Source organism: Populus nigra, chromosome 15 (genome assembly GCF_951802175.1).
Source record: "Populus nigra chromosome 15, ddPopNigr1.1, whole genome shotgun sequence".
Classification (NCBI taxonomy): Eukaryota; Viridiplantae; Streptophyta; class Magnoliopsida; order Malpighiales; family Salicaceae; genus Populus; species Populus nigra.
This window is the reverse complement of record NC_084866.1, coordinates 8,171,006-8,181,877: the sequence shown is the minus strand read 5'-3', so window position 1 is coordinate 8,181,877 and position 10,872 is coordinate 8,171,006. Positions and strand designations below refer to the sequence as shown.

Sequence of the window (10,872 nt, the reverse complement as noted above, 5' to 3'; positions counted from 1 at the left end):
TGAATAGCACTAGTGTTATCAGCATGAAGAGGGGTAGAAGTAGTCTGAGGAAACCCAAGCTAGTTTTTCTGATCAAATGAAAAACATACGGTAACATACATGACATCTTACAGTGTCATGAGGTCCCTTTACATTAGTTTTTCTGCATTGTTGTTATTGTAGAATTGGTTAACTGGTTTCGAGTTTTCTAGAAACCGATCAACTAGTTTTGTGGCATTCTTGGTTTTCTATGTTTTTGTTTGAATAACCGGTCGATCAATTCTGAATTTTCCGGATACCGATTAATTGCTACTCTCTAATGTTGTTTTAGTTGTATGTCCTTGGATTATTTTATCGTCCTTTAACTTTAGCTTTGTTTTTCCTGTTGTCCAAGGACAATTAGACCTAACCACAAGCCTTTGTAATTTTTGGGAATGCCCTTTATATTTTGTATAATTTTTTTTTTATAGAATTATACTTATAAAAAAAAAGAGTTTTTCATTAGATAATTTTTTTAAAAAATTATTATTTGTGAATGCAAAAGTTAGTTATAGTTTATGGTTGATAGTAAAATAAAATAAAATAAAAAGATATAAACATGTGGGATAAATATAAATATAAAATAAATTTATTTTAAAAATAAATTTCTATACTTCTAAAATATAAGGTATAAAAAGAAATATTACTTTTATTTTCATTATATTCATTTCTTTAACTTGAGATAATAATAATAAAAATGTTTAAATGAAAAACAAAAGAGAAAAAATGGATAATGAAGTCAAAAATAAAAAATAGTAAAATGTGTATATAATAATATGATGTATGATGTTATTTTTTAAATATTTTTTAATTAAACTTTTAAATAATTATTTTTAAATTTTTTATTTTAGTTTTAATATCATTTAGAATTATAAAAAAACTTCTAAAAAATATTTTTTAGATTTAAAATAATTTAAAAAATATTTTAAATATTAAGTTGAATCACATTATCTAAAAAGAAAAAACCCTACCAGTTTAGGGGAGTGGGGTTTACGAAGTTTTGGAACCAAAGAGCCATTGGAAGGGCAGCAGGAGCGGCAGCAGGAGCGGCAGCAGCATGCCGACAGTTAGCGTGGGGAGAGATCGTTTGTTCGCAGCCCTAGGGAAATCTTACAGTAAGCTCATTGCTTTCTATCCATCTCTCTTTTGTTATTAATAAAATAAAGAAAAAAGAATCAATGATTTAATTGTTTCGTTGATTGTATTGTACTATAGCACAAGAAGAGTTTGAGGATTTGTGCTTCAAGTTCGGTATCGAGCTCGACGATGTGGTGAGCCCTCCCTCACTCCAATTTCTTTTGATTGATGGTATTCACATTCCAAAAATCAATCAATTTGTGTTTTGTTTTTGAACTATATGATGGTGATATCAGACTACTGAGAAAGCAATTATTAGAAAAGAGAGGCACTTGGATGAAGAGGATGAAGAAGTAGGTGATGATGAAGAAATCATTTACAAAATTGAAGTTCCTGCTAACAGGTTGCCTAGCTTAAGCTTACCACCCATTTTAATTTTGATTTGATAATTTATTTTATATGGGTTGGGTTTTCTGATTTATTTATTCTCAGATATGATTTGCTATGCCTTGAGGGGATCGCTCAAGCCCTCCGCATTTTTAACGAGGAGGAGCAGACGCCCACATATACACTTGCCAACATTACACAAGACTCAATGCTTGAGATGCATGTCCAACCAGAGGTATATATGTTTTCTTTTAATCTTTTTTCCTAATTGCCACAAACATCTATTTCACGGAGACTGGCACTGTCTCTGCTGCTGCAGACATCCTTGATTCGTCCCTTTGTGGTTTGTGCTGTTCTAAGAGATATTACATTTGATGAAGCAAGTTACAATAGCTTCATTGATCTCCAAGATAAGCTTCATCAAAACATTTGTAGGTAATGTTATTATTCTTATCTGAATCTTCTTTTATTATTCCTATCTCTCTCCCTCTCATAATGCTTGCATCCATCCTATTCATACGTTTTAGGCGGAGAACCCTAGTTGCAATTGGGACTCACGACTTGGATACATTACAAGGCCCTTTCACTTATGAGGTAGAATCAACATCTTTGAAATCATCTCTTCTTCACATACATCTTGTATTGTCAATGATGTAATGTTATACTGCAAGTCTGGAAGAAAAGGACCATGCAAGTCTTTTCTATAATTATAGTATGCACAGTAGATGCTTCTTGTAAGATGTGATTGCTTCAATGCTTTTGCAATGACGTTTTTAATGTGTCCAATTACATGTGGATAGTGGCCTTTGGATTTTGTTGTTGAAACTTCTTGAGTATTTTTCCTTTTTTCTTTATGGATACAATTGTTTGTTGCAAAGCACACCCATGTGGATTTTGCATGAGTCTCTTTGATAGGTTTTCTGGCTTTCATTTGCTTCTTGAAAATCAAGCTTGTCTTACAAGTAATTGAAGGAATGCGCAATAATGTTTTGTCTGCTTATTTTCCAGGCTTTGCATCCTGAAAACATAAATTTTGTACCACTGAAACAGGTAAGTTATTCTGTGAAATTTATTTTATTATTCTCATGTTTTGAACATATTCCCATCTGCACAGAAAAGGTGAGTATTGCCCATGTCATTGGAAATCCAGTTTATAATAGGGGGATTTGAACTATCAGCATGTCTTTTTCTCCCCCTTTGCTGAGTCTTATAGGTCTTTTTATGATTGTTCTTGGCACCATTTACTAGTAATGTGTTAGGTATGTCTTGTTCCTGATATGCTCTTGCTAAATATTTGAGTGTGCTTTCACATGCAGTGAATATCTGGAGTGAGAGTGCATACTTTTGGAGTTAGAAATCTATATAGGATGTCTTCTTAAACCCTATTCACATTCCATCGGGAGCTTCCTTGTGTTTCTTTTGGTGTCCAATTCTTTACTGCTGTTTTGCCTATTATCTGCTTTGTGCTTTACATTTTCAATGCAAAAATGTTTATGACTAACCTAATGGTGATTTCTTTGTCTTTGATTCTCATAATTTAGGAGAAAAACTTCAGAGCTGATGAGCTGATGGAGTTTTACAAGGTGAATTTGATATTATGCTGTCTTCATTTTGCTGTCCATCAGTGATTTTGTCAAGTTTTGATATTGACTCTATTGTTAGTTTATGTTTGAACAATTGTGGCCTTGATGGTTCTGAGCCTATCCTTTGTTCATGATTTTTTTGTAATTTGCAGGAATTAGAAAATTAAATTTTATACTAGGCACAAAAATTGCAACTTTTCCTTTTGTCTTGCTATGGGTTCTAATACTCATCACTTGGCAGTCTGATATGAAGCTGAAGAAGTTCTTACACATAATTGAGAATTCACCAGTGTATCCCATCATATATGATTCTAAAAGGTGTGAGTAGGTTTCTCAATGAAATCTTGTAATCATTATAATTTTGAATTCATTACTCTGTTTCTGTTCCTTATTGAATGACAACTTTTATATAATTTGATTTAATGTTCAGTTTGCCTTATAGACCCTTGGTAAGAGAGATTCCTCACCCTATGGAGGATGTGAATGCACAAGTTAGATTTCTCCTGCACATCACCTTCCCTTCTCCCCATTTCAGGAATTAGGGTCCATATAGATTTTTCCTTTTGCTATTTCTTGCTTCCGTTTCATCCTTGGGCATTATTTGCCTCTCTATCTTAGTTTATGCTCCTATTTTAGTGAAGGACATCTTGTCAAAGAGGGCATGGATTTGAGCAAAGACAGATGAGGCAGAAACCTTAATTTTTTATTTGTATATATGTGGGGGGTCAATGAAATTAAGTTATGTCATTGTGCATCTGTTTTTCAAAAAGAGCAGCCTAGCCTTGTCTATTTTTCAGAGGGAGGCAGGGCAAAGCTGATATAAGCTGTTACGGAGACAACAGTCCTATTTGATGCCATTTTTTTTGGGATATCTTAGTGTATTTATTGAAATATTTCATTTGATCATTAAGTATGAATGCAATGCTCTTTTATAGCCTATGCATCTCTCATTTGTGCTTTAAGAATTTCTGATCATTCATGTATTGAGTATAGCATGTTTCTTTCTGCAGAACTGTTTTATCTCTACCACCAATTATTAATGGTGCACATTCAGCTATCACTCTGAAGACTAAGAATGTTTTCATTGAATGCACAGCCACTGATCTGACAAAGGCCAGTATTGTTTTGAACACAATGGTAAGAAACTGTGAAGTTCAGGTTTCGTTTTAATGGTTAGGTTGTGGTTGATACCTATTAGATTTATGTTCATGAATTTTCCTTGTTTTCTTAGGTAACAACTTTTTCAGCATATTGTCAAAGAAAATTTGAGGTGGAACCCGTTAAAGTGATATATTCTGATGGAAAGTCATACGTCTACCCTGATTTATCTGTCTATAACATGGAAGTTCCTCTTTCATATATCACTGGCTCAATTGGAGTCTCTTTGGCGGCTGAAAAGGTATTGTAATTCCTGTCATTCTTACACTTGTTACCAGGTTTGTGTTAAAACATGCAAGTGTGCGTGCATCTGCTTCATTTAAAAATGAAGTGCCAGCCCATTTTATGTCAGAATTGTCACTGATTGAATGATGTAGCAGAAGTAAACCAATTCGGCTTCTGATCATTTTAGGCTTAAATCTGAAATGATAATTGATGATGTCAAGTTTGCTCATTTTTCTGAAGCAAAAGACCATTGTCGATTGTTCAAATGTACAAAGCTTTGAAATGCACAGAACATTAAGAAAAATTAATACTTTGATTTTCCTTTGATTTGCAAATCTGCTCAATGACATCTGGAAGTATACTTGCACTTGGCTTTGCTGGGAAAAAAAAAACAAGATTTACTGATCTAAGACATGATTTAGTGTACTGTATTTTACAGTCTGTCTGATTTCAATGAGCAAGATTATAATTTAACTTTGGATAGCTTTCAAGAAAATGCAGGTTGGTTCCTTGCATGTAAGCTTATATTCGATGGTAGCATGTTTAATTTTTGGTGATACTTTTATTAAGTGAGGATTAATATAGGCAATGCTCATTTCAAGCAAATGTTAATTTTGAATCTATCTATGATGAAGAACCACCAGCCACAGAATCATAAACTTCGTATTTTAGGAAGAAATTTAGAATTTAATTAGTTTCCTTTTTGTTATATATTTTTGTAGAGACTATTGGTTAGTCTTTTATTCCTATTGGGTTTGGTTTTCCTATTCTCTATCAGGATTTGATTTTTCCTAGTTTCTAGCTGCTTCAATGCCAGTAAATAGCACCCTGGTTAGACATTCAAGATGAGGGATTATTCAAATAACTTGAGTTTTCAGAGAATTAGTTTTCTTGGGTTGTGTTAGTTTGTTCTTCTCTTGGTTCGCCATAACTTTACATACAGTTTATATCAGGAGTATCAAGTTGGGGCAGAATTCAGTCTAGGATTATGTCTAGTTCGTTTGAGTCAGTGGCTTTCAGGTGAAGTCATCTACGATGTTTTAGCCGTGTAAAACAGAGATCAACAAATGCTGCTATTTGAAGTGTAATTTTATGTGCTATCAGTGTTGAGGAAAGAAAACAGATGTTTAGGCGGTGAAAATAATTGAGTTTCTGATTAGTTATAAAAAATTACACAAGTTGTTTGAAGCAGTTGAGATTTAAGAATTGTTAAGCTGTGTTCACAGCCATAGATTTCATGTTGATTCATTCTTTAGGATTGCACTTCCATAGGTCATTATCCTTGTACTCATTACTTCTCCATTGTCATTTACCTTGTAAATTTTTAAGAAAAGTCTTCTTGTTTTTTATTTTTTTCAATGACCATATCTAAATTACTTCTGTCTTGAATAAACCATCTCTCATCAGAGGATATTGTACAATACATGCCTTCTGTGCTTGGAGTTTCTGCACCTGATGGGTATATTAACCCTCTGGCATACTTTCTGGATTTTCTGTTAGCTATTTGTTTATGGATTATGGCATTTTATCGCTGACACTGTTCCATTGTCCATGCAAGAAAATTTGAGATTGTAATATTTGTTCTTTTGTAATTTTTTTCTTATCATTTAGGTCACTAGTTTATTAAATCGGATGCAATTGCGTGCTGAACATTCCGTATTTGATGACAACAAATGCAATATCAATGTATTAATACCTCCAACAAGAAGTGATGTTCTTCACCCTTGTGATGTTATGGAGGTAATTACAGCAATGGTTACTATTATACTGTCTTTAGAATATAGCCAGTTTGCATTCTTTCTTTTTGCGAATGACAAGGCATCCTTTTATTTATTTATTTATTTTTCTCAAGGATGTTGCAATTGCATATGGGTATAATGACATTCCGAAGAGAAGGCTGCCATCCATGAAGCCACTGCCCCTGAATCAGCTTGAGGATCTTATCAGAGCAGAGGTACCAAAAGGGGATCTCTTTCTCATTCCCTCTCTCTCTAATTTTTGTGCTTTGCTAGCATTTTCTTCTTGTGGTTTTTATTATTCTACTTTGATTATCCTGGCTATTTTATTTTTATTTATTTGTTTTGTCTGTAATTTCTAGATTGCAATGAATGGGTTTACAGAGGTCTTAACATGGATTTTATGCTCTTATCGAGAGAATTTTGCCTCATTAAATCGAGAAGATGATCAATCAAGTGCAGTGATTATTGGAAATCCCCGTTCCTCGGATTTTGAGGTTTGTGCTGAATTGTCTTTGGTGATGTTCCAAGCCTACTATGTTTGCATGGTCTAGTTGGCGTTTGGTCATTCCAAACTCTTTGAACTGGCTTTCCTTCATCCTTGTTTTAACTTTTTTACCTGACTTGTGCCTCTACTTTTTCTTGTTTTGCTGCTAAGATTTTTGAACCAACAATCAAATTATTGTGTAGGTAAATTGTGTATTGGTGTTTGGACTATGGTTTTACCATATAGGGCCTGCATATTAAAACCCCTATATTTTTGTAATCTCATGTGATTGTGGAGTGTGGTTGATATCCTCATAAAAAATCATTCTTTCAATTGGCAGATGTACTTATTTGTTTCAATTATTGCAAGACTTGCTTATATCTTAAAGATACATCCTTATGACTGTTAGACATCACTGGCACTTCACATGATCAGTTATGTATTGTGAATCAGAAACCAGTCGCTTTTGCAGTATTTGTGGTTAGGTAATAATGTGATTGTCTTAGAGTGTTCTGGTGTTGGAATGGAGAGAGTTCTAACCAAGCTTGACATAATGGGCAGAAATTAACTGTCTGAATTGCTATGTTGGTTCCTATGACATTACATAGTCTACATAATCTTTGCAGCTTTTGCTTGCTACCTCTTTTGGCATAGCTATCCATAATTTTTTCACCACGTATTAAAAGCTTAAAATTTTAGTTTCCTTTATATTCCTGTAGGTTGTCCGAACCAGCCTCATGCCTGGTGCTTTGAAAATTATCGGACATAACAAAGACCATCCTAAGCCAATCAAGGTACTTTTTTCTGGTTCCTTATAACCATTATTATTAGATAGTTGTATATTTCTTATACTAGTTTGACAACTTGATTGGATAGCCAAATCTTCTAACCTCTGGAGTGTGCTCAAATATCTATCAAGTATGATAAGGCTCCTGATATTTAATAGCAATATTATTTATCCTCAGTGGTAGGAGGAAGTCTCTTCACCTAACACAATAACTATCTAGGGCACAATGTTTTTATGCACGTCCAAGGTTGGTTCGTTAATGTGTTTTGAGTCCAGTTCCATTGCACATCAGGAGTTTATTCTGTTCCTTTTAATGTGCACATTTGTACATCTTCCCCATTATGCTGTTGTTAGCTGCTATAACAATGAGAATCAATAATAATTTTCTTGCTGTAATTATAAGTTCCTGCTTTTCGCTGTGTGTGGATCACTTCTCATGTTTGAAATTGGTCAATAGATTTTTGAAGTGGGTGACATAGCCCTATTGGATGAGAGTAAAGATGTTGGTGCAACAAACCGTCGCCATCTCGCAGCTTTGTATTGTGGCACAAACTCAGGATTTGAGGTGCAATTTCTTAAGTTGTTGAGTTTCATTTCCAATACTGTATGGAATAGTTTTCATTGCAAGTTTTGAACATTAATTATTTGATCTCCCATCAGTTCATTGATTTTATTTCTTGTTTATTCGTTTCTTATTTTGATATCTTGTCCCCCATCAAAGATATGACAATATGATTTTCTAATTTGAAGGCATGTCTTTGCTTTTACCAAACACTATTCAAATTCTTGTGCTTTTGTGCAGCCATTTTCTAGCCCAAGGATTCAAGTGTGATTTTGTGAATATGTCAAGGGGCCAAAATGTAATTTCAGTATTTGCTGGGAGGCGAGTGTTTTTTAGCTAGAATTAGGAAGCATAAAGTATCTCATGCTTAGTAAATTTTAAGTTTTTTGCTCATGTATTTTTCAGTTCTAAATTGAAGTGTTCTTTTTAAGAGTCAAACTCCATTTGCATCAGCAATATTGCAAGCCTGTAAATGTGCTTGTTATTTTCTAATTCCAGCATGCACAATTTTTTGAGTAAAATTGCAGCCAATTTCTTTAATTGTTTGGACAGGGTGAGGCTTTAATCAATGGAGTGCTTTCTTAACACTACAAGTGTGCAGCTAGTATTTCTTTGAGCTCTACCCCTTGATAAACCTAAAATTCTACAACCCTAAACTCCAAGAAAAATCATTCGAAGACTTTACCCCTATACTGCTCCACATTCAGCAATTTGTCTCTGAATTTTATCATTCTTGTAGAATTTATAAAGACTATTAAGTTAATGGATGGCATTTTAAACCTTGTTTGCAGCTTATTCACTCTTTGGTGGACAGAATCATGGAAGTGATGGGAACCCCTTTCGTCCCGATTGGTGACAATACAGGTTACTACATAGAGCGGTCAAATGTAAGTATTTTGTGTAGCTATTGCTTCAGGTCACTGGTATTCTTGGTTATGATACCTACCCTTTTTTGGTATTTACTGAAGGAACCTGAATTTCTTCCGGGTAGACAAGCTAGCATCATTTACAAAGGGAAGCATTTTGGCAATTTTGGTATTGTGCACCCCCAGGTATCTAGCGATCTCATGCTTAGAAGAACTTTTTATATCCACTGTGATTTTCATAATAATAGTCAGTAACTAGTACTGTTGTGTGCCTCTATCAATTTGCTAAAATCTGGAATGTGTTGTAAATTTTATTGAGTATGCCTTTATGGATGAAAGTGATTATTCTAGTCTTGCATTTTTTATTGATTACTTTGTTGTGTACTGTAACAAATTGTTATATACAGTTGCACAGTGTTCCAGAAGTGATTTTTAGTGAAAACAGTGATGTGTAATGTTTTGTTGTTCATACATTTGTGGATAATATTTTATATAATTGGTAGTATTTCTGGTGGCTGTCAGCAGCTATTTATTATGATTTTTGGTGGTGGTGAAAAGGTATTGTTTTAACACAGTATTTTTTTTTTTTTTGAATTTAAGCTTTATTTTATGCTGACATCAATGCAATAAATGAAAAATGAATTTCGGAGTTGGTTTACAGAAAACAGATGGGCCTTGCTTAATACACTATAGAGATGTCTTCCATTCAGAAGTTACAACGATTCAATTTTCTGCAAGTTCTCTTTTTCTGCAACTCCTTTTGTATGGTTTAAACATCCTTCTGATTTGCTATGATAACTCAGGTCTTGAACAACTTCGTCATTACTGATCCATGTTCCTTCTTGGAAATCGACATTGAGCATTTCTTGTAAGGTCTACAGTCATTACAAATGTAAGTAATTGTTATTTTCCTTATTTCAAGGATATTTTTCTTGAGAGCTTATAGTTTTTTTGAGCGATGCTATCTATACTGGTGTGTGGGTGTCTGATATCCATGAGCTGGGTTAGTGTGCTCCCACCAGACTGCGTATGCATGCACACCAATCAGCTCACTGGTGTTGGACAATTGCAAGTGTCAGTAGCATTTCCCAGATCAGTTTTTAGCATTCTTGTTATTGTTTTTTTTCTTCATTTCTTGCTTTTCTTGCTCCTCAAGCATGCAGATACCTTGGCCAATTGGTAATTTGGCGCATCCACTGCGCAAGACATGTTATGCCTGAGATGGTGATTTTGCAGCCTAGAGGCCGGAGAGGAATTACTGGCCAACACCTGCAAGTACTTTGTTTTATTTGACAATTCATTTTCTTAGACAGCTAATGAAATTATTGGCATTGACTTTAATGCAATTAAAACTCTTTGATTTTGATGTAAAATACTTAATGATGTATTGCTTAGGACTTTACTTGAAAGCAGATGCTGTGGCCATTTCGTTTCATATTCTGATTTCTCACAAAATTTGACAAATACTTACTTTTCTTTCATTTTAAACACTGCTCTTACATGAGGGAGATTTTTAGGCTAGCTGTTTGGCCAGTCACCGTCGACTCTGCATTTTTTTCACACGAAGGTAACGGCTAGCTATTTTTTAGCTGAATCTTAACTAAAATAGCTAGAAAGTCATTTCAGCTAGCTCTCTAAAAATTGTGATCACATTTATACTGTCTAAAATAGAGTCAAATATTTTATTATTCAAATTATGTGTTTTTTTTGTAGCTAATTCCTTTCAAGTTGTTTTAAAGAATTTTCTAATTATTTAGTGACACTTTTGAAAATTAATGTTTTTATTATAGTAGAATTCATAGTTTTCATACTCGACCTGGTTCAACTCCTGAGTTTTGACCGGGTCGCCTGAGTCAATTTTTTTTAATCAAAATGATGTTTTAGTAAAAAAAAAAATAACAAAAAGCAACGGGTCGCAATTGGGTTTTTAATTGAGTTAACTTTTCAGGTCACGCCGAATTTTTCCTTCTCTTATTTTTTTTTTTA

At 33.8% G+C, this 10,872-nt stretch overlaps 1 protein-coding gene across 2 annotated transcripts; it reads left to right on the top strand.

Annotated features, from left to right (window-relative positions):
• Positions 1-972: 972 nt before the first annotated feature.
• Positions 973-10,321, top strand: LOC133674832 (phenylalanine--tRNA ligase beta subunit, cytoplasmic-like). Of its 2 annotated transcripts, none has more exons than XM_062096099.1 (20): positions 973-1,133; positions 1,234-1,289; positions 1,392-1,498; positions 1,588-1,717; positions 1,802-1,917; positions 2,010-2,076; positions 2,491-2,532; positions 3,024-3,065; positions 3,307-3,383; positions 4,076-4,202; positions 4,297-4,464; positions 6,060-6,188; positions 6,301-6,402; positions 6,547-6,681; positions 7,391-7,465; positions 7,916-8,023; positions 8,812-8,907; positions 8,989-9,072; positions 9,690-9,778; positions 10,050-10,321. In XM_062096099.1, the coding sequence occupies exons 1-19, from the start codon at positions 1,076-1,078 to the stop codon at positions 9,756-9,758; spliced, it is 1,788 nt and encodes a 595-aa protein (XP_061952083.1). In that variant the 5' UTR covers positions 973-1,075; the 3' UTR covers positions 9,759-9,778; positions 10,050-10,321. The 2 variants fall into 2 exon arrangements, with proteins under 2 accessions (XP_061952083.1, XP_061952082.1); XM_062096098.1 differs by having other exon boundaries at positions 10,043-10,321.
• Positions 10,322-10,872: the final 551 nt, after the last annotated feature.

Excerpts from the sequence above, each read along its gene's own strand:
- LOC133674832 (XM_062096099.1), top strand. The coding sequence starts at position 1,076 with ATGCCGACAGTTAGCGTGGGGAGAGATCGTTTGTTCGCAGCCCTAGGG. Across the intron at positions 3,066-3,306 it reads AGCTGATGGAGTTTTACAAG|TCTGATATGAAGCTGAAGAA; the intron begins GTGAATTTGATA and ends ATCACTTGGCAG. Across the intron at positions 6,682-7,390 it reads CCCGTTCCTCGGATTTTGAG|GTTGTCCGAACCAGCCTCAT; the intron begins GTTTGTGCTGAA and ends ATATTCCTGTAG.